Source organism: Engraulis encrasicolus, chromosome 15 (assembly GCF_034702125.1).
Source record: "Engraulis encrasicolus isolate BLACKSEA-1 chromosome 15, IST_EnEncr_1.0, whole genome shotgun sequence".
Lineage (NCBI taxonomy): Eukaryota > Metazoa > Chordata > Actinopteri > Clupeiformes > Engraulidae > Engraulis > Engraulis encrasicolus.
In genome coordinates this window covers 6,395,542-6,419,083 of record NC_085871.1, presented here as the reverse complement: position 1 = coordinate 6,419,083, position 23,542 = coordinate 6,395,542, and the positions used below count along the sequence as shown (strand labels likewise).

The window sequence follows — 23,542 nt, the reverse complement described above, 5'->3', positions numbered from 1 at the left end:
TTAATATGTTGTCTTTTCACTATTCTCCATCTAATGTATAGATTGAATGTTTTGAAAATGATAGCATTTTGATTTTATTCACTGTTTACCAAACGTCCCAACTTCATCGGAGTTGGGGTTTGTAGAACAATACAGTAGTATATAACCACATAACAATATCAAATGCAAAACATTGGCAGGATCCATTCCGTTTCCCAAATTGTCGGCAGGGTCAATGCCGTCTTCCCTTTGGCGCATTATGTTAAACCTTCTACATTGTCCTTTGGTTGATTTATGTGCATGGAAACACATGGCTTAGATTGCCAACACCTGCTGTTATGCCTTTTCACTTGACAGTTATTAGGCTAACGTTATTTGGCCTAGCTATTGTGACTACAAAGCTCTGAGATCATTCTGGTCAATCTGCTTTCATTTCAAAGTTCTCAGAGGGTGATCTGGTCTTCGATGAGACACTTATAAGATGTAGCATTGTGATATTAGAACTTAACAAATCAAATGGTACCCCAACGTCCTGAGATGACCTAACATTAATACATGAATAAATAAATATGACATCAAAACAGGGTACAAAAATATACATCTTACAATACAAATGGCAGTGCCAACGCTTCTGTACATGTGTCATTAATATATTCGTTCAGACTATCACACCAAGCACTCAATTCTGCAACTTAATTCACCTCTTACATAACAAGCCGTAAGCAAATATCTAGCAATTCAAGCAGTCCAATTATTTGGGAATGCCAACTAATGCTTGACAACTACTACTCACTAAAATACTAACAAGGTACACACTCAGGTTATCAGCCAACTCTGGTTTCAGTAAAGCATTGGATCTTTTGTAGTCATTGAAAGAACACCGTTCAAGGTCCATATACATACATGCATCATATAAGTTGTGACGATTCTCATTCATACAGTTCATCTTATATAAAAAAAAGTTTAGTTGTAGGCAAAAGGACTTATTTGACGCTTGAAGGACAGTTTGTCACTTCCCCTGAGAGGCTCAGACCACAATTTAACCCTTTTGAAGTCACCATGTAACTAAATCATTGAGTCTTTTTTTACCCAGTTCAGCAGATTTGTTTTCTCGCTGTTCTCAAAATGAGGTGCGTCTTCAGTCGTTGGGTAATAACAGTGGGTGGACACCACAAACATGTTCTGAGGAGAAAACTGCTTTGCTGAACCTGGAGTGACCAGATGTGTAGACATCAAGCCTGAGAAAACAACCATTACCATATGATTACATCATGGATCAAAAGGATCCCGTCACTGATTTGAACGACACACTGTCTCATCGATGTCTTAGGTACATACCGTATCTAATAAGGAATAGCAAGTAACACCTAGTCCTATGAAATGGATTTGTTGGCGCGAGTTTAAGTTTCTAAGATATGACTACCTACCAGTGTTGTGTTGACTTGCAGTGACATGGCACGCCCTCTTTGTGCTCCTCTTCTGGTAAACTACACAATTATATCACATTTGTCAGTATACCATCTAGAAATGAACCAACAATACTGCATTTAAATGTTCAAATAAATTAGTTTCCACATCACTGCAATAAATGTTCAGTGTGTGAGATGTGTTAGCACCTGTGATGGCTGTGATGGCAGCGCCAACCAAAAGGGTGGACACAAGCAGCGCAGTCAGCACGCCAACGGCCGGGGCGACAACCCAGACACTCTGCCAGGGGCGAGAGGAGACCAGAGGGGCTGTAGCCTCCATGATGTCAGCTGTAACGACATGGATGGCAATACTGTAAGTCAGAGCAATTCAAGCTCAGCTGAAAGAATACAAATATCACTGGGCTTTTGTGGACTACGTGAAATAAGACAAGACACAAAAAATCCATTGAACTTGATTAAGTTTTAAGTCAGTTCAAAGCATTTTAAATTGGATGCTTCTTGACTTGCATAGGCCTGCTGTAACTCATGGGTGCACCAGTTCACTTTATATTAAAACACACACATGGAAATAGACAAAAAACATTATGTACATACAGTGCAGTGCACAGGGAAATTAGACATGATATCCAAGTTAGAATGGGTCTTTAGGGCCTTGAGGGGTCTGTAGGACTGTTAACTGTCAAGACTGTTTTCTGCCACTGTCCTTCAGTGGTGGGACAAACTCCCAGAGGCAGCAAGACCAGGCACATCTCTCCCAACTCTCAAGAAGCAAGTAAAGACTCTTCTCTTTCGTGACTAGTTACTGCATAAATGCTTAAGCTGGTCCAGTCCTGGGGTACATTCCGTGGCATGTTGTGTTGTGTTCACTCTACTTAACCCTGTGCTTATGTGTAACCCTACTCGACATCTGCACTTATTGTTCTGTTACATTTCCTGTGCACTATGTATCTGCAAGTGTTGTAGGCTATGTCCTCCATTAAGTCGCTTTGGTTAAAAAGCGGGTGTCAAATGTAATGTAATGTAATGCTGAGCTTCTGTTTCAGAATATGATGTAAATGCTGTTACTAATGTTTTTTTTAATTCTTCTTCTCATTCCCATTCTGATAAGTGCATTCTTTAAATAACTGACATGTGACTCCTACAGTAGTAAATCAGATCTAAAAATATCAAATCTTCCATTCAAATCTCAGGTGACAATACGTAGTACAATAAAACACTCGTGAGCTTTTGTTTGCCTATGACACTGAGTCAGCCCTGTCAGAAAAGGGTAAACCCTGACCTCAACCACACCCTCGACACACCCACGCGGCTGCCTCACGTAGCACAGGGGAGGACTCCGAAAACACCACAACAACCATCAACACATATTTCCTCAAGGAACATTTAGAGCTTTATACACGTTGCGCCATGAGCAACGAAACTTTGTACCCGTATCTGATAAGAGTGAGGAATGGTGTCAGTCCCCTATATTACTATCTTTGTAAACAAAACCACAAAGACTTGTTGCTGGGATACCATTTTACATGTCGAAGCAGTCAAAAACATTTAGAAAAATGTTCCACAAGGTTTCGGGGGATAACTGAACTTACGTGACTTGAAGTCACAGAGGAGAACTTTAGCTGCATACTTCACATCAATTCTTCGTGCCTATGAGAACAGAACTTGACATGTTATACCGGTATATAGATGGATTCACTTTCAAACTTGTGATTCAGATTCAGCCTGTCAAGTAGAAAATGTGAAACTGACCTGAATGCAGCAATTCTGACCACACGTTGTCAAGTCTAGTTTGGGCACCACCATCTGAGGTTTGGTCTGTTAATGTAGATGTCAACACACAAATTCATTATATTTCAGGATACAAGTGCATCAAATGTACGTACCTGCATGCAAAACTGAAACCACATTATTTCCCTTAGACAAACCACAAACTTTGCATGACTGCCAATCATTTCTGGCAACACGTACATACTTGTAGCATGTTGGCTAACTTAGAATGGGCCAGACCACATTCAAATATCCTTTCCACGTGAACGTTTCAAGTGAAAAGAGAAAGTTGTTTACTTGCGCTAAATTAGCACGTGTAGATTTGTATCAGTTAGTAATCTGGAGGACATCTGAAACTCACAACATTGACGATGATTACATCTTTGTGTTCTTCACATGCCAAGGGTCCGGTCCTTGTACACAAACTAAGAAGAAGTGTCGGCGTGTTCTTTGAGGTCACCACAAGTTGCGTCTTGCCGTTCACCCTCAATTCGTCTATGTGCCATGCTGAAAGCAAAGGAGGAGTAGATGAAAATCATTCTGGTTCCGTCATGTCTTTTTTTTCCAGTGATGTGACCGCATGTTGCTACAGGACACGACCAGGTTACAGAGTGTGTAAAAGTAAAATGAAAGAAACCCCCATCATTAGAGTATCTATCATACCTCCCACACAGACAGAATATCAGACTGTTATTGTCATGAAGGTGAGGTAGGTGAGCATCACAATAGGATTACCTGTACAATCGCTGCCAGCAAAGGGACACCTTATCCAAGACCCCGTTTTTGTGGAAAACTGATGGATGACAAAAAAGTACACACTTAGGATGAGTCAGCAGTCTGGGAGTGACTCACACGAAGAAGACGGCTGGTCAGTATCGGCATGACATGTGAAACACTATCAGCCCCCTCTCCTCACCTTCATACAGAGCTGTGGGTGCGGCTCCACCTTTGAGAACAAAACCTGAAATAAAATGCAGAAAGAAATATGAACATGCCATGAACATCATGACTGCAGCCCCTGGTTCTTCTCTGGGCACACCCTCTTCTCACTTCTCACTCAGTGTCATTCCCCACTGTTCCCATGTCTCAGTTGGTTGAGCAGGGGAAAGGGAACTGACAGAAACCCATTGAAAGCTATTATTAGTATACTTATATTGTATTGCTAAATCTGAAATCATTCAAGGGGTCCAATATTTCCAATGCACCTGGAGTTCCACTCCAATTTGGGTCTTTGTTTATTAGCAACCCCGTTCTTGAAGTCTTTATCATTCTCTTTTGTCTGAACTGTATTATACTCCATGTATGTTGTGATTCTTTGCCTACTTTTTTAAATCTTCCGTGCTCTCATATTTGGTGGGTCAACCGGGTTTTGAAATACTGTGAAAATCCAACAGCAGGACATCATGAGTTGTGCTGGGAAACCTGCCATCAGCAGCGGTTGCCATGCTATAACCCTTCATCACTTCCTGCTATTCATTTGAGATTACTTTGTTGTACGTCTGCCACCTGTGCCCTTACAGCAGGTGATTTGGCAACCTACTAAGTAAATGACTGGACGGAAAACACCAGCAGGTAGGTTCAGCAGGTTGCCCAACAGACTGTATGAATTACATCACTGTCGGCTGACTGTTTAAAACGTGCTTAGGTAAACAGATTGGTGATGATATTACTGAATGACGCACTGGGCAAATGCACTGCACCATAAATAGTCAGAGTACTAATGTAGGCCTGTGAATCTAATGTTTGACCCGGGACATAGGAATCATCCCAAGTTTTTTTGTAATCCCTAGGTATGTCGAAGTGACATTAAAAATCTGAAGATTTACATTAGTGGAAAAAAAAATTCAAGGTGAAATTAGAGGTTTCCCATTCATTTTTCCACAGGGAGACAATATAGGAGATACTTGGTGAATGGGGTAAAAAATGTAACTATGAGATATCAATTTGAAACTTTCACAGTAGTTTATTCAAGCTAAGAGAAAGAATTTTTGCATTGCAAGTTGTCTGAAATGTGATGATTACATATGAAAATGAGAAATATGTGTCAAAATCTGAAACAATGGACTGGATTTGTACAGGAAGGTGTTACATCCTGCTGGGCATTGCTGCCTGTCGCACCTCCTCCAGTGCCCATGGGTCAGCTGCAGGGTCATCAGTCGGGAACCACCGTGTCATCAACGTTTCGCCCCTTTAATCCCGAAACGTCTCCGGTGGCGGGGCAGTGACAGGGACGTCTCCCTGTCACCCCCTGCAGCTGATAGATGTTATCCCTGCGGCTGTTTTCTGGGGGTTAGTTGTTATTCCCCCAGCTCCTGTCCTTCCTCCGCAGCCAGAGTCAAAAGCTACCTTTTTCTGCCTCCTCTGCCAGCTCCTTTGTTGCCTTCTTTAGCCTTCCTCCAGTGACTCCCACATCTTTCAGAAGGCGTATGGTCGACAACCCCAAAAAGCCTTGGCATCCAACTTCCACTGGATATATGGAAGTCTTCCAGCCCGCCTCCCGGCACTCCGCAGCCAGTTCGGTGTACTTGGCCTTTTTCCGTTCAAAGGCAGCCTCAATCCGTTCCTCCGATGGTACCGTGAGCTCTATGAGAGCTACCGCTCTTGCCTTTGCAGACCAAGCCACTATGTCTGGCCGGAGAGATGTGGTGGTGATCTCTGTGGGAAAGTGAAGCTTTCTATCCAAGTCAACCTTCATGCTCCACTCCTGGCCGGGAGTGAAGGGCCTTGTTGTTTCTTTTTGCCTGATGCGTCCAATTCCTCCTTCCGCAATAAAGATGGTAGAGTCCTCTGCAGGCGATGGTATTCTGCTACCCTGTCTGCACTCCTCCAGCACCTCGGCTAGCTTTCTCAGGACCTGGTCATGGCGCCATCTGTAGCGGCCCTGAGAGAGCGTGATTTTGCACCCTGACAGGATGTGCTGGAGGCTTGCGCTGGGAGCACTGCAGAGTGCACAACATTCCTCCTTTCCGAACCACTGGCAGAGGTTCCGAGGACAGGGAAGCGTGTCATACGTTGAGCGGATAAGGAAGCTGAGTCTTGCCTGTGGGATCTTCCATATGTCTGACCAACTGATGTTTCTGTTTGAGATTCCCTCCCAGGTTGTCCAGCTTCCTTGCCGACCCTGAGACACGGCCTTGATCTTGTAGCGGTCTTCCTCCATCCTTGTGACCTCCGCCACCACCATCTCCTTCCTTTCCTTGCGGTGGGCCTTGGACCAGAAGCGTGGTGCATCTCCCCATCCTAGGCCTGCTCTTCCTACCTGGACTCTTCCCACGATTTCCTTGTGTTGCAGCCGACTGACAGCTTGGTCGACCTCTGTCTGGGCATTCCACTTGCGGCCAGTTAGGACCCTGGCATTGGCTTTCCTCACTGACTCGTCTGTGGACTTCCCAAAGCTCAAGCACCAACTTTTTCACCAGTCTTTTCTTGCCTGTAGCCCAGCTGCAGTGATTTCAATGGTAGCTGGAGCATGTTTCTCCCGAACAGGCCAGTGTCAGAGAGGCACCGTTCCAGCCCCAACCACTTTCGGATGAATGAGTTGGCTTTCCCACCCATCTTACTCACGGTCGATGAGGGGATCTCGCTCATTTTCAGGGGCCACATTACTCTCTGGTAGAGAGTGAATTGGTAGCACCAGACCTTGTACTTCCCCGGGAGTTGGCTTTGGTCGATCCTCGCCAGGCCATCTGAGAGCTGCTTCATGACAGCTTTCCCCATCTGCTTATCGGAAAGCTCAGCAGTGCACTGCCTCCCCAGGCTTTTGATTGGTTGCTCTGTGAGTAGTGTGATCTTTTCTCCTCTGATGACAAAGGTGGTGCTGTCGTTCCTGACTCCTCTCCTGAGTGACAGGCTACGGGACTTGGAGGGCTTGATCTTCATTCTTGCTCATGACATCAGCTCATAAATCCTCTTCAGAAGCCTTGATGTACATGGCGCTGTCTGAAGAAGGGTGGTGACGTCATCCATGTAGCTCCTTAGCGGGGGAAGCCTCTGGCCAGTTGGCAGTTTGATTCCTCCTGCCATTTGCCTAGCACCGATAAGAATGATCTCAAATGCTGCGACAAAGAGTATTGGAGAAATGGCACACCCCATCGCTATTCCGACTTCAAGCCGCTGCCACCCTGTGGTGAAGTCTTGAGTAGAGAAGCACATCTGCAGGTTGTTAAAATAGCATGCTATCATGTTCCTAATGCAAGTGGGCATGTGGAAGAACTCCATGGCGTAAGTGATCAGCTGGTGTGGGACTGATCCATATGCGTTCGCCAGGTCAAGCCAGATGACGTGCAGATCTGTCTTGTCCCGCTTAGCTCTCTGGATCTGATCCCAGATCATTGTGGAGTGCTCAACACATCCTGGGAAACCTGGCACTCCTGCCTTCTGGCAGTTGGTGTCGATGTAGTTGTTTTGGAGCAGGTAGTTGGTCATCCTTCTGGCTAGCACTGAGAAGAAGATCTTTCCTTCTACGTTGACGAGGGCGATGTTACGGAATTGGCCAATCTCTGTGGAGTTTGCTTCCTTTGGGATAAACACTGCTACCGCTCTTTACCACTCAGATGGAATGAGTTGTTTTTTCCAAATGGTTCTCATTAAGTACCATAGCAGCTCCAGTACCTTGGGGCAGTTCTTGTAGAGCTTGTAGGGGACTCCGTTGGGGCCTGGTGCGGAGGAGGACCTTGCCTTCTCCACAACTTGCCTGACCTCGCTGAGCTTGGGAGGCATGATGTTGAATTCAGCTGTTGGTTGTGCAGGTCGCGGTACGTATCCTGGTGTTCCTAAGGGGACGCTCCTTTGTGGATCACTATACTGCTCTCTGATATGCTGTTCCAACTGCTCCCTGGTTGTTTCGAGCTTGCCAGTCTTCTTCTCCTCCAGCAGCTGTCTGGCATGCTTGAAGGGGTCCTTGAAGAAGCAGTCTCGCTCTGTTTGCTTCCGTTTGCTGCATTTCCGGATGCGCTCAGCTCTGAGTAGCATGGCTAGCCTCTTCCTGACCTCCTCCCACAAGGCTTTCAAGCCTTCCTTCTCTGCCTGTGTTGCCTTTCTCCAGTTCTTACGTAGTTGCCGTCGCCTTTGAACCAGTTGGAGGATTTCCTTTTCTCTCCTTCCCTTCTCCCTTTGGATGGTCTTCTGTCTGGGCACAATCTCACCAAACCTGTCCTTGCAGGTCTGGTATATGATGTCCCCAATCAGATTGAGCTTGGCCTCTGCCCCTCCATGCAGTGACTCCCCAAGGATATTGATCAAGTGTGTGTCCAGTGTGCGCCATGCCTCTGCTTCACTAGACTTTGGCCACTTGATCTTGCTCCTTCTGGCGGCTGTCTTGGTCTCTGTGTTTGGCTCTGCCCTGTCTGGCGTGGTGAGGACTGGGTCTTCGTGCTCGCGTTGGGGCTCGTTCTCCACCAGTGGACCATCCTCCTCTGCTACCCTCACGCCGTCAGCAACATTGGGTCCATTGGCTCTGTGGTTTTTGCCCTGGCTTTTGGTCCCTCTTGTCTCACCTGCTGTTGCAGTGCAAGGCTGCTGTTGGACCTTCTGTCCACATCTTGCTTTCCCCTGGTGGATCCGTAAGCCCCTAAACGTGATCACTTTCTCCCATCCACATGCACACTTTCGGAGGATCTTCTCATTTCCTGGCGTTCTGGTTTTCTCGTAATCCTTTTCCATTGCTGTCGTCATCATGTTGTCCGTCCTGTTGGGCCCATCTTCCATCCCGCCTCTCGGAGGGCCCTCGGGTTGTTGCTTTCTTTGGTTCTTCGTAGTTAGAGTTGGGTGTCTCTCTATTGAGAGACCAGTGGGTTAGGTAACTAGCCGCCCACGCCCAGTGCGGTCTTTCCCTGCTGTCATCCAGTCTCTCCTAGACGTCCTCCAGTCGTCCTCCAACTGCCCTATTCGCAGTAGTCACTGGGTTTGCCAGAACTAAACATAAAACAAATTGCAAAAGTAATGATTCACACTTTTTTTGATACTTAATCCACCCTCTATTACGTATGACAAATCAACTTTCATCACTTCACTGGAACATACTTTTTTTAACCCATTGATGCCTAAAGCACCTGCAAAAAACGCCTGCTGAATGACGCCTGCTAAGACCCGCATCTTGAATTAGAGTGTGTTCATTCAGCTGTAACATATCCAAACTTTTATTATAAAAGCAAAAATTTCAAGTCTGAATGCAGCGTATACTCTGTGTCTCCAGGCACCAAAGGTCAAACCACATACGTATATGAGTCATCAGGCTAAAATGGGTTAAAGGTCAGAAGAAGCAGATTTCCAATGCATTTTGACATTCAGTGGGTAAAACCTGATACTTTTGACCTTGGCAAAAGTATGCTCCACTAAATTGATGAGGGTAGACTTTTAATATGTAATGCAGAGGGGTTGAAGGTATGAACCATTACTATTGCAATTTGCTTTATGTTTGGTCTGTAACCACAGATTGTATTATATATGTCAGTACATATGACCTCATTTGCATATTTAATCATCATATTTCAGAAAACTTGCAATACAAAAAATAGTTACCCTAATGTGGGTTTAACAACTGTGAAAGTTTCAAATCAATATGTAGTTTAAAAAATGTTATCTTATTCACCTAGTATCTCCTATATTGTCACCCTATTGAAAAATGGGTAACATTTTACTTGACGCTGGTGTCATATGCATGTCATTACAGTGTCATAACTGTGTCATGGCACAGTTATGAACGTGTCATAAACATGTCATGGCACAGTTATGAACGTGTCATAAAAATGATGTCCATATCATAAACATTGTATGACTTTTGGCTTTAAGTGACATGCGGTTGTCTTTGCCATAACCGAATGTCACTTAAGGCCAACAGTCATAAAATGTTTATGACATGGACATAGTATTTCTGACTTAGGTGCTGTTTCCACGTAGCAGGATATTTTTTTAGCAGGGTATTTTTTTCTCCTGTTGAGGTGTAAACGCAACATGAGGATGAAAATAAATCCTTCATTGTAACAAATGCGTTTCAGCCCCCTAAACAGGATTTTTTTTCTCCTGCTTTTAAAACCTGGATTTTAAATATCTGCTGCGTGGAAACGGAAGGCCAAAACCAATGCAAAACCAATGCAACCAAGAGAAAAAAATATCCACATATAAAAATATCCAGCTACGTGGAAACAGCACCTTATCTATGACTCTGTTATGACATTATGACACTGCAATGACATGCCTATGACACCAGCGTCAAGTAAAGTGTTACCGAAAAATGAATGGGTAAAATCCAACTTCGACCTTGAAAAAAGCATGCTGCACTAAATATCAATCCGTAGATTTTTAATATGTGATGCAATGGGTTTTTAAGGAGCACCTACTTACTTACAAGTAGGAACCATTGCAATTCCTATTACTATTGCAATTCGTCCCATGTTTTGGCCTTTTTACAGCTAGATTGACTGGCCTAATGGGGACCCAGGTTCAAATCCAGCCAGGGTCATTTCCCAACTCTACCCCGTTTATCTTTCTCACTCTCTTCTTGTCCATTCATGCAATAAAGACAAAAAAAGAACAACATCGTAGTAGGCCAGTGGTTCCCAAACTTTTTCTGCTGGGACCCCCTTTTGGACCTAAGGTTATTTTGACAACCGGTCTGGTTAAAAAAAAAAGCCATCTCACCTTGCCCCGCGTAACAGACTGGGAGGCGTTGGCTAGATCGTGACAGCCGCTCTGCTCCGTGTTTTGGCAAAGGCTGACTGCCACCTCAGTCTGGCATGCCGGTTCCCATGACAGTGTCTGCTCTGCACTATTGAAGGCCACCCCTGACCACAACTCCTCCATATCTGCAATGAATGATCACACACCTTTATTACAACACTTTGCACCTTGTTGGTTTACATTTGTGTTTTTTTTCTGCATTGCTGTTTTCCCTCTCCCTCCAGCTAATGTTGTTTGTATGCAGATAGATGATTGATCTGCCTAACGTCTGTGCTATCTGCTGTGCAATGTATATACGTAACTAGAAATGCACTCAGAGAGGAAGCTGAATGAAGCTGTTTGATAGAACATTTGACTGGTACACCCTAATTTTTCCAAGTCTTTCTGCCTTGTTTTTGTGGAATTAGAAACTGGAATGTGAAAATTTGTCGCAATGGTGAAGAATCTTTTTACAAATTCCTGGATCCAGACCATGATCCGGATCACCACCAGAATTGAGTCACTTGTTCCTTTTGTCATTTCTACCAACTCCACAAAATTTCATCAAAATCTGTGCAAGGTTATCTTCCACACACCGCGCTCTTCCGTCTTGTTGGTGCGTCTCTGAAGTAATCTAGTAGTAGGGAATGGATCGCACTCAATTTTTCTTCTTTCTTGTGGTTTTATTTTATTTTAACTTTGCAGGGACTGACATGACAGACGTTTCGGCTGCACAGACACTAAAGAAGGCTCTGTGCAGCCGAAACGTCTGTCATGTCAGTCCCTGCAAAGTTAAAATAAAATAAAACCACAAGAAAGAAGAAAAATTGAGTGCGATCCATTCCCTACTATCAAAATCTGTGCAGAAATTTTTGAGTTACCGTACCCTGCTGATAGACAGACAAACAAACAAACAGACAGTAGTGGTGTGGATTGACACTGCCCTCACGATCCGATTCGATCACGATTCGGGAGGTAGTAGATCCGATTCGATTCGATTCTAACAGATCCAATCCGATTCGATTCAATTCTACAATGCATTGCAATGCATTACATTTCTACTGAACGCAAAGCAAATGAACAGCCATGATGAGCAGCCAGATACTGAGCAACAATTTATTGGCTGTTTTCTGTATCAGTCTGTATCAGTCTTGCAATGTTTTGAAGTGTTTTTATTTAATTTAACATTCATTTGCTCCCGAAATATCCATGGAAGTAATTGAAACTTAAAAAAATTGCCGGATTGATTCTGGAACTTGCTGGATCTGGATCTGGATCGTCCATGCCCCGGATCGATTCGGATCGCCGAATCGATCATTGTTGACACCACTAACAAACAGACAGACAAACAGATACACACCAACGTGACCAAAAACATAACGTCTTTGGTGGAGGTAATTAGTTCCTAGAAACCTCAATTTCCATCAGGATCAATGAAGTTTCTCTTTTGTACTTAACTCTATACAAGCCACCACAAGTAAACCACTAGCTCTGTTGCAGAAATGCAGCAAAAAATATGAGGAAATGCCATTTGTAGCATTCCTTTTTTACGTTAAGAAATACAAAGCATTACAAACATACTTTTCTTAAAGGGACAGACTTGGACCCGAGGGGCGTCGACTACAGAGGACCAGCCCTGTCAAGTGAAAAAGAAGTTGGTCATAAGAGAAGCCATCTCTCTCCCACAGACAACATGTCTAGAGTCTAGATATCATTGGCAGCATATAGCCTGAGGAAACTTTTGCTTCTTGCAAAAGTCTCATCTTTCTGTCTTAACAGTCCACGTACTGTTTGTATTGATTCATTATTTTTTTTGTGTTAAACTCTCATAGGCATAGTCATATTTTCATATCTCTGTCGTAGTAGTGTAGTGTTATGGCAGTAAAGTCTATTCAGAGACAATAGCAGCGTTTCACAGACAGAATAGTGTCCATTACCTGGCTACACTGCACACAAAGATGCAAACCAAATCTAAGTGCATTTGTTTCCACTTCCTCCAAAAACAGCAACATCAGCTCAGCACAAGTTTGTTTATGTCTAAGAATGATTGTGTCTGTAGAGACAGTGAGAGATATGACTTTCGTCTGGTTCCAGTGAAGTAATTACACAGGTACTTACCTCGATGCATAAACAAGGCAGTGGTCTGGTGTACCGCAATGTGGCCTTTTTCTCTGGGTCCTCCTTTTTTATCTGGAAATGCAAACAGCACATAAAACTGTCGAGGATTAATTGGGTGATGACACATAAGTCTGTGTTTGCAACAAGAACAATCAAGATATCACAGAGCATGACTTCATGCTAGGTGGGCGATAGTGAACATAGCATACTCTCTCCTCAAGCCTGGGGGGCATTATACTGTATGTATACACAAACATTTTCCATCTCTGTGGCATTCATTTATGACCATCTAGTTTGCTTTTCGGGTTGAAAAAGGACCAATTTAGAGCGTAGATATAAACCTACAGTAGTTTCTAATTTTGTTGGTGTTATGTAGTGCAGATTGAATTCTGTGAGGTTCTATAGAGTTTACCATAGAAGCATGGGGACAATAGATCTATGGACATACTGTACATAGATTAAACCTGTAGACATGTAGTATGTAAATGGTGGTCTCACCAGGGTCTGTGTGTCTATGCCACGGCAGATGTATCCCTTGTGGCACAGCCTGAGGTTGTAATCTGCATCCTCCAGCATGTCTGTCACCGACACAGACAACTCTTTTCTCTCAGAGTCCAGTTGGTATGCTATTTTCCCAGCTGCAACAGTGACAGACAAGATGACACATTGAGGTCAGAAACCAGTGGTCACGTTTCAGACGTAGCAAAATAACTGAAAAAAAATAGTAAAATAAATAAAATACCAATGCACTCCGGAACATTCTTTTGAAGTTCTGCATGGCTACAGCCTAAAATAAAAATAATGACCTCACATTCAATTCCTGACAGTCATAACACGCTGCGCATCATCTTAAATTTATGTTTAGGAAAATTGCGAAGATAATTTGCTTTGTATGAATAGCTTGGTGATGTGCCTACATGGAAAATGTAATCATTGCATCAGATATGTATACTGCAGTATGTCGGTTGGTGGTCTGTTGGAGGTATGAAGGTGGATTGTGGGTGGGTTGACTCTACCAACAATGTCATGTCAGATAGCATTCATGCATTCATTCAGGCTGTGCACATGAACTCATGTGTAATCACGTGCCTTTCACTCTCCTTACCTGGAACGCTGTATGTTTTGGAAACCCACAAATGGCAGAACTCAGGCACAGTTTTCACAGAGACGTGAACGTCTTGGCCAACTCCCACTTCAAAGCAGTTGTCTTGAACTTCCACCTGTGGTAGGTAAGCCACAAAAATATGTTTGTTTTTTTTCCGGGGGAAGTCTCGAAGATTAAGAACAGAGGTCTGAACAATGTGTTTTTAGTTCCACAGAATCTAGTGGTGTGCCAAACTCCTGGCAACCAGCATGCATTCCTGAATGCACAAAACTCCTCCTTGGTAAAGTTTGCACCTTTCAAAGTGAAACATAGAGCCAATTTAAAAACAAAATAGAAAATTAGCAATCTGCATGGATCTTTCCATGTTGGTCCACCTAACCAATGCCATGCTATTGTGAAATGTGTTTAATAGCACTGACTAGAGTGGAATGATGTAATTTCAAACTTTCCACCGTTGAATATTACTTTACGGCTGTTGGTGGCACTATGAATAAGGCATACCTGCTGTCCGCTTAGCTTCTGCGCTGGGTTGAGGAAGTTGTGAGTCCTGCAGCGTTCAATTGTGCCGGCTGCAACAGCGCATATGGTGACACCCTTCACACGCTCTGGATGATACAGAATACAGAACACATGAGTCACGTTAAGTTATAGAGAAATGTTTTTGTCCAATTCTTGACAGGAGGTCCTTTGTTTGGAAGAGTTCAACAGTTATTTTCTCTTCATTGACAGCAGTCGAACAAAGGTACATAGAACAAAAGTAGCATCATGGTATATTCCCAATGCACAAAACATCCATGTCAACAGGTGCTGAATCAAAAAGCCCTGGGGACTGGAGACCCCATCACTTGAAATGTGGGATAACAGGTAGCAGAAAACAGTGTGCGGAGATTCTCGCACTTGGTTTTACACAACCCATAGATCCATGCCCTCTTCTACACACATCAGGTTGCAGTGAATATGTGTAATGTGAGGTATGTGACTGAGACACTTTGGGCTGCATTTCCCTTAAGTAGTCCTTAAGTATGAGATGCCCTCTATGCAATACATCATAAATAGGTGTCACATCATCACTAAGCTTAAATATGCACTATTTTCCCTCACACATGCACTTTGCGCAAGCATTTTATTTGCATGTGCGTGAAAAAATACTGCATGTAGGCCTATAAAATTATTGTATGTATAAACGTATGTGGTATATTGCCTAGAGGATCACCTCATTAGGATTAAGTACTACTTAATAGTTTTTGGGAAACACAGCCTTGATGTAATTTTAAAAACAGAGCTGCTGGCGATAACAAAGCCATGAGACACGTCCCTGTCCTAGGCTTTGAGCTGTGCACATGTAGCTCACGATGAAGCTGCACATGGGGTGGATTCCAATATGCAGACTTCTGTCCTCAGTCTGTGCGTGTGGCCTCGCGTTTCGCTGACGCCCCGTTTCCGTGGACAAAACAATAAAGTTTCCCCACCGTCAGACTAGCCGCAGCAACTTCTGGGGGACACCATTCCATTTGCAAACGATAAAATGACATTAAAATTGAGATTTTGTGAGATATTGAAATACAATTCTGTTGTCAGTGACGTCACCACAAGGCCACAAGGAGGCAGGTGAGCAAGGGAGGATGGGAGTCTGCATATTGGAATCCACCCATGCTAATGTGATATATTAGGCTTAACTGAGGCTTTGTTCTGCTATATGAAGACTTCACATAGCCCACTTGTTGAGGTGGAAGTGGTCAAAGGAAAGGTGTGTTAATGACATGCATGTCTGCAGAATTACTGAGAAGTCAAAAAAGTTAAGGCACAGAAGTGTAAAGAGTTACTTTATCCATTTATTCTCCAACCAACGACGGCAGGAGGTGGATATCTTTGAACAGAAGTATTATTAACTAAGGACCCATGAATGGCATGATGACACATGAGGAGATACAAATGAATGAATGGTGAATGACAATTTAAAGATCAAATGCAAGTTAACCATTACACTTCACTCAAAGCTGTGTGTGTGTGGGAGCAGAGTATCGCCCTGAGCAACTCATGATCATATCCTTATATACTGGTGAAGTGAACCAAATGGCCTTTGGTCCTTGCCAGGGCAAAAGACACCATGGTTGGTTGAACACCACACCTAGAGTGGCCATTGTGGTTGGAACACTAAGCCAATCTTTGCCCAGAACAGAGTTACAATTGATCATTCAGATAGGTCTTCCATAATAAAACTAGGGTTTTACAGACGTTAAGCTTGTGTTTTCCGACGTCTGTAAAATCAATAATCACAAAAGGAAAGTCAACTGTTATTGATTTTTTTTTAATTACGGTAAGTACACAAGTCATTGCATGCACCACTTGGGGACAAAATGGTAGGGGGTAAGTGGATACGTTCCCTGAAAGTTAGTAGTAAATCTTATGATTCAGGAGAGCTTTACAACTTTGTTTCATAAGGACAATGAAGTCATAAGGGTTCATTTAACAGGAGATTTGCCATTGGCCTCAGGTGAATTGGAGTTCAATGAGTCATCCAAGTGACTCATCCTTGCTGCAGTACCTTCCTGGTCAGATGGACAGGACAGATACAGAAAAGTTGTAGTCAGTGAAAACAAGAGATGATGGGGTAGGTGCCGTGGGATAAAACGCTGGGGAAGCCAGCCAGAGGGAAACAAACAGGTCAGGCGTCCCAGGCCCATGGATGGAGGGAACCCATTGCAGTGTTATAGTATGTATTCGGTGGGTCTTTTCAGATCACTTTGTCCTGGGCCCAGCCCAAACCAGCAACACTGTAAGACGCCATGCAATAAACCTGAGGAGTCTGGCTCAAACCCAACCAGAGATCATTTACTGATTCTTCCCCATCTGTCTGTCTGTCTGTCTGTCTGTCTGTCTGTCTGTCTGTCTGTCTGTCTGTCTGTCTGTCTGTCTGTCTGTCTGTCTGTCTGTCTGTCTCTGTCCTGCACCAATAAAGGAATGAAAAAGACCAAATAGATGGTGAGAAGTGTATTTTGTACCGTTCATAGTCAGGGAGCTGTTGACTTGGAGCTGTAGGGAGCACTGCTGATGCCCTGTACACCTCATGACGGTGGAGATGCTCATGCCGAGAGACAGCTTGCTCTGGAGGCCTGCTGGTGGCTTCTTACACAGTGACAAATTTGCTGTTTGTAACACACAACGAAAAAGGGATAAGGTCAGCAACTAAATCAATTTAATTTAACACGGTATGCTGTGCAATTATGTCCATGGTGTCTTGGGTTTTGAGTACTGTGTAGTGTGTACTGTGGATCTAGTGTCTACTATGCTGCTGTGCTATGACAACTTGGGATTAATAAATGTCATTCTATTATTACTCTACTAAAGACCCAGTTTTATTTTGTATTCTAAAGGTACGTACGTAGGCATGCAAAGAGTGAAATGTATGATTATGATCTATACAGATAAGGGCTGTAATGATATTGTATCAAACCGAGAAATCGTGATGCACAGAGTCAAGATGCTGTATCGTGGTACAAGGAGGCAGTACCGTGATACGCCCTTTCAAAGTTTTATTACCCATTAGTCAAGAAAGCAACCTCATGATATGATGTGATAGTGTTTCCAAACTTCAATGGAGATACATTTCAGAAACTGTGGGGTGTTTCGAACCGTAGGTCAAAAATCCCGATACGAACCGAATCGTGAGTTGAGTGTATCGTTATAGCCCTAATACATATGATATGGTAGTGATTGACTTGTATCTCTTGGAAAGCACAGTTAGTGTACAGTCCTTTTTACCCGATTTATTGTAAATTCAACCCTGCATGTTAACGGCATACAGTATGTGCAAACTGAGTGGATAACACAATTGAGCAAGGCATACTCACAATAAGATTTCGTTTTACAGTGCAAACCCTGCGAGACAGAGGAGGGGGGAAAAGAGTCATTAATAAGGTACCAAAAAGATAGCTATTAACCTAGCTAGTAATAGGCAAAGGTGTAAAGTTCATATCTAAAATGTGATGATATGACCTTAAACTACCATGAACAACAGAGCGTGCAGAGCCAATGATTTGCATGCGCAGTGCTGTGCACTGCTGTGCATACATGGTTTGGAGATTGCATGTGTTATGAGGAAACGGTTTGACAGAAGGGGTTTGCCCAAGTGCCTGCTTTAAGTCACTACATCCTGGTTTTATGCAACAGAACATCTTCTTCTTCTCCTCTCCCTGAGTGGGCACTTAACGTTATCTTTTTTTTCTCTGTCTCTCTCTCTCTGTCTCTCTCTCTTTACAAGGGTGGGGCGCATCTGTCAAGACTGAGGCCGCCAAAAGCTTCTTCCTCAGAGCTATTTTGGTGTGTGACATTTTGATGAGTGGGCTGATAATTTGCAGTTATTAAAGGCTATTGAATTACAGTGAAGTGGGGGCCCCATCCGCATGATTGGACCTAAATCATCTGACAGTTCCGAGCACATTCTTGGAAACCCTATAGTACCAAACAACCTGGCAACACGACGTTATATCCTCTTAGTGCAGATGGGGTCGCCCGTGGGCTCACTATTCACTATTGGCTGAAAATACTCAACTACATCAGAACAAACTTAAGTAACATAGCCTTAAGTAACAGATTAAGACATAGCTATTACAGTTTTGGTGACAGTAAGGTTATATAACATATGTTCTGCGCGAAGGGGTTAAACAATGTGTTGAGAGCTATCTGGAAAGGTAAACAAAAAGCACCACTGCGCTCATGGTATTGGCAAATAATAGGGTAAACCAAAAGTCTATTTTTTTTATAACCATTGTTGACATCATCAGCCTGATCTCCCAAAATTCCGTGCTCCTGGACACGGATGTTAAAGACATGAAATCCGTGTCCAGGAGCACGGATTTTGCCAAAATTCCGTGCTCCTGGACACGGAATTGTTTTCCGTGCTGCTGGACACGGAATTGTTTTCCGTGATGGGCACACGGAAGTGCTTTCTATAGGCTATTACCACAGCACTGTGTTAACTCTATCATTAGAAAATACATACCAAATGCTAATCCTAAACAAAATAATGCTATAGCAATTGAAGTTGTGCCCTGACCAACACATTCTCTAACCTTAACCTGTCATTAAAGACATATTTTTGAGAAATACCTTTTCCAGTTGGTTGCTAGGCTGTCAAATTCATATAATGAATGAAAGAAAACTAGCTGTGCCCAGACCAAAACAATCCCCAACCCTAACCTGTCAGTAAGAAATGTTTTTTATAGAAAAAATATTTGAAATTAGAAAAATCTGACTGTGGAAACATAGAGCCGTGGTAGTATAGAGAGAGCACTTCTGTGTGTCCATCACGGAAAATAATTCTGTGTCCAGGAGCATGGAATTTTGGCAAAATCCGTGCTCCTGGACACGGATTTTGTGTCCTTAACATCCGTGTCCAGGAGCACGGAATCATGTTGCCATCATTCTACCTTGATTATGAAATGATATTAACAGCAGGGTTTTCCCATTCCACACATCATCACCCTGGAAACACATTAGAAATGACTCACCCTGTTAGTGAATGACACAGATAGTTATCAATCTGCCAAAAACCCATGACACAATATTGCCCGTAGGCTATCCCAGCTAAAAATCCAATGCATCATCAAATTAACTCTTTTCTATCAAGTCCACTGCACTTAAAAACACATTGCTCAAAACAGGGGAGTGAATGAAGGGACGTGACACAATAGCCTGCTGATCGTATAACTGACATAGCCTACCATATAAGCCTATTCATAATCAACACACATTGTGACCAACTCACTCCCATTTCAACAAATTATTTCAGCAAAACAATAATAGCCTTTAGCCTCCATACAGAGATCGCAGGTCTACCTTGAAAAGAAACAAAAAAAAAACACTTAAATACTATAAAATAACCTGTGCAAATAATTGTAAATAGATACATAGTAGATAAGATGGTATACTACCTGAGTGCAGTGCGTTCCACAGTGCTGGACGTGTTGAATGTTAGTACCATGTGACAGGTAAGTGTAGAGATCCAACATCTGAAGCATCAGCAGCAATGTGGACCTCATCTTCTCTGTGTCTCTTCACTCTACAGTCTAATTAATATTTCAACAAAACACTATTAAGGTGGATTAACTCATCACTCAAAAATAAAATCCCATCATTTGTAAGATTTTTGCATCTCCACTTCCAATTAACATTACAGAACATTCGCAGGTAACATTTACTATGATTACTGAACCTCCTTTAGGGAGTTAACTACCCAGCCTTACCAACTAGCAAATCTCAGCAACTTTTCAGTGACAACAACACATAAATACATGAATGAATACAGTAACCACACCCACCACTCTTCCTCGCTGGGCTCTCCTCCTGCTGCACGCTCTTAAATGGACCCAAACCCTGCCTCACGCCACCCCCGCATTCATGCAGACTCCCACGTACACTTGCAGAGACTTGTTATTCTCAGGTACATGATGACTGACTGGGTCACGGCCTCTGATCCCGGAGTCCCCCGTCAAATCCAGAGGCGTGCCGGGGCAAATGGCAGCTGTGCGGTTCTGCTGCAAACACTGTACACCTGCATAACAGAACTCCCATTACAGTAAGTGCTGTTACAGTGTTAGCAGGAAGTCTTAAATTGTATGAGAGGTCAAACTCTATTCATGTGGGAGAAAAGAGAAGTGTGTTAAAGGGCAGTAATAATAACAGTCTATACGCCTAGATTTTCTTTTGGTGGATAGCCAACGTGTGTTTTTTTAAACCAGGACTGCATCCTTCTTGGAATAGCTGATGTCTGTTGTCAATATAACTCACACAATGACTAGGCATACTGAATAGTTTAGAACTAACTTGTAAGTTGTATCCAGAAACCTCGCGCGGGGCAACAAGTTATGTCTTGTAGGGCTTTTCTTCTGCTGAGGAGGACATGCGTTTCCTAGATGCTGTGCACTCGCGCATTCTCCAAAACAGACACCCCGTTCCAAAAACACATTTCAGGGAGATGCTTATCGAGCCTCGACACCCCCGACAAACAAAACAGTTAGTGTTTAAACATTTGTATGTTCATGTCCTATATCGTCCAGTCTGCATAGAATACCGACCTGCCTACTATTTTTCCTGGGACTTTTGCAGGGCGCGCAATCTATTCGAAGTATTCCACGCATGCCGCACGAGTCATTATCTTTATCTGTCCCACATTGTGAATTGGGGGGAAAAAAAGAAAGAAAAAAAAACGCTAACATGCAAAGTCTAAAATCAGGGATAGGCCAATTCATCTGACTCGGGGCATCGAGGAGCCACTATCAAGATCAGGGAGACTCCCTGAGCTTCAGGGAGACTTGGGATGTCTGCCAAAAATACCAAACCCTCCATCTTCCCTCCTCACACAGTCGTGCTATGAGAGGAATGAAACAATATTGTCAGGAAATACGGCTAGTTCCTGTAATCCCTTGCGTGTCCGCGGTGCCCTATGATAACACCGTCCTAACTGGCGACTACAAGCAAGCGATGTCGACAATCATCACTCATCAATCATCATCAATCATGAATAATTATACACACACACATTAAGCAATCGACGTTGGTTAAAAGTTAACATGTGGCCTACTAAGTGCGCGACAATCAGCTAATGTTGCCAGATCAAACTATAGGCCTACGTTTATGATAGTCTCTGGACTGGGTATAGCAGGTGAAAAGCATCACATCACATGCGTCGATATCAAAGAATCGCCGCGGCTTCCGGGAAATGGCATCCCTTTCACTTTCATGAGTGTCTTAGCCTCGGCTAAATCACATCAGATAACATGGTCCATGACATAGCAACTTACAGCATGATTTTCGTTTAAAGTAGCCAACCAAAGTGCCTATATACAGTAGGCTATATCGACTCACCTACTAGGCAAGACGTGTGCAGACAGGTGCGCAGGTGCTTCACTCCAACCTGAAGCCTGAATGCAACACAAGCGGTAGGAAAGGTTTAATTGAGCCTACCCTTGGGATGCACGCTAGCCAGAAGATCTTCCTTTACAACAATACCTGCTCTTGAAGCAAAGCAAAGCAAATAAAGAAATAAGACCATGACGCGGTGCAAGGTGATGTGTGGGTTTTTGGATGGCAAGGGCAGGCCAGTGCTGGCTTTCTGTCCATAAGATATAATGCACAGCTCCATTGCAACACCACCTTCACACCACCACTCTTTTTATCACCAGGGCACTTTCCAAGTTTATATTTATTTATTTATTTATTTATTTTTACAAACTGACGTGCAGCTGGCCTGGCCTTGCCATCCATAAGACCATGACATGCACAACAGGCAGGGAAAATCCTCCTCTACCAAAACCGGGACATTCCTGAAGAAGACAAATCAACCTCAAATCATGATTGGCAGATGCAGCAGCGTTCCTCTTTCCTTCTTGAAGGACACATTTGGTATCACATGAGCTTGGATGTCATAAGACGTGATTCACTGGGGGCGGGGTGGCTCAGTCTCAGTCAGACCATTAATTATACCAGGGAACCGGGTTTGACCCAAGTTGCCTCTCTCCACACTCATTGTGTCTCTTGCTGCCCTCACTGTATAATGTATATGTAAAAATCCCAAGAATATCTAAAATATCTAAACAAATTCCACACGCACACGCACACAACCCATAGGGATGTTGTCCTGCATCGCGCTAATGCCCCATACCTTGAATGGGCAGGCACCCACGACCGAATTCAGCCTGGGTCCCCATATCTCTCTACTTTCCTGTCCAAGATCTTCACCGTCCTATCTCAATAACCACACAAACATGGCTAATAAGTAAATAAGTAAATGAATAAATAAATAAAGTCTTTGTGGCCCTGATAGCCACCCAAGGACAGCAGATTATGTGTTTTTTTTCTGTCACCACTAAAAGATAAAAAGAGGCCCTTAACACTAGGGTGACATCTTGTGGCCAGAAAGAGACTCGCTTTGCTTTTGTTTCAGCAGCCAAGGGCCTCAGGTTGTATTTGGAGCAAAAAAAATGGATTAGGACCCAACATAGGATAAAATCGTTGGATCGTTTCTGATGGAAACACTTTTAAAGAGTTTTTTTTGTGTTGCCTCTTTAGCTGAGATCGAATGAAGATTAACATTCTAATGCATTGTGTGCTGTCAACTACATCAGTTTGAAAGTTTCTAAAATCATTTGAGTGAAATACATGTAGGCCTATGTTTCATTTTGTTTTTCCTTTATTTACCCAGGACTGTCCATTTAGACTAAGTGTCTCTTCTGCCAGGGAGTCCTGGTCAAAATGGCAGCAAATAAAAAGTTCCAGACGCAGGCAAACACATTCACACATAATAAGGAAAATAAACATACATAAAACATTAACAGATAATAAGGAAAATAAACTAACTTCAAACACAGTGGCAGCTAAAGGTTTTGTTGAGTAACTCTAAACCCAACAACATTCCTACAGTATTAATTGCTCTCCTTAAAGTCTCCAATGATGGCAGAGAGTCCGTAGTCAATGTCTTCGGCAACCA

The 23,542-nt window shown here is 43.2% G+C and overlaps 1 protein-coding gene across 3 annotated transcripts; it reads right to left on the bottom strand.

Moving 5' to 3' along the window:
- Nucleotides 1-123: 123 nt before the first annotated feature.
- On the bottom strand, nt 124-20,541 carry il17rel (interleukin 17 receptor E-like). Of its 3 annotated transcripts, XM_063217861.1 has the most exons (19): nt 20,376-20,541; nt 19,989-20,123; nt 17,907-17,934; nt 17,058-17,201; nt 14,557-14,660; nt 14,056-14,170; nt 13,693-13,737; nt 13,449-13,588; nt 12,951-13,022; nt 12,414-12,468; nt 10,815-10,978; nt 4,093-4,137; nt 3,912-3,969; nt 3,538-3,683; nt 3,159-3,224; nt 2,999-3,056; nt 1,596-1,736; nt 1,407-1,466; nt 124-1,217 (listed from the first exon to the last, which is right to left on the bottom strand). In XM_063217861.1, the coding sequence occupies exons 2-19, from the start codon at nt 20,094-20,096 to the stop codon at nt 1,045-1,047; spliced, it is 1,722 nt and encodes a 573-aa protein (XP_063073931.1). In that variant the 5' UTR covers nt 20,097-20,123; nt 20,376-20,541; the 3' UTR covers nt 124-1,044. The 3 variants fall into 3 exon arrangements, with proteins under 3 accessions (XP_063073931.1, XP_063073933.1, XP_063073932.1); XM_063217863.1 differs by lacking the exon at nt 13,693-13,737; XM_063217862.1 differs by lacking the exon at nt 20,376-20,541 and having other exon boundaries at nt 19,989-20,284.
- Nucleotides 20,542-23,542: the final 3,001 nt, after the last annotated feature.

Coding starts and splice junctions, on each gene's coding strand:
- il17rel (XM_063217861.1), bottom strand. CDS start 20,096: ATGAGGTCCACATTGCTGCTGATGCTTCAGATGTTGGATCTCTACACT. Junction 13,738..14,055: donor CAAAACATACAGCGTTCCAG/GTAAGGAGAGTG, acceptor TTTTTATTTTAG/GCTGTAGCCATGCAGAACTT. Junction 1,467..1,595: donor TGCCATCACAGCCATCACAG/GTGCTAACACAT, acceptor ATAATTGTGTAG/TTTACCAGAAGAGGAGCACA.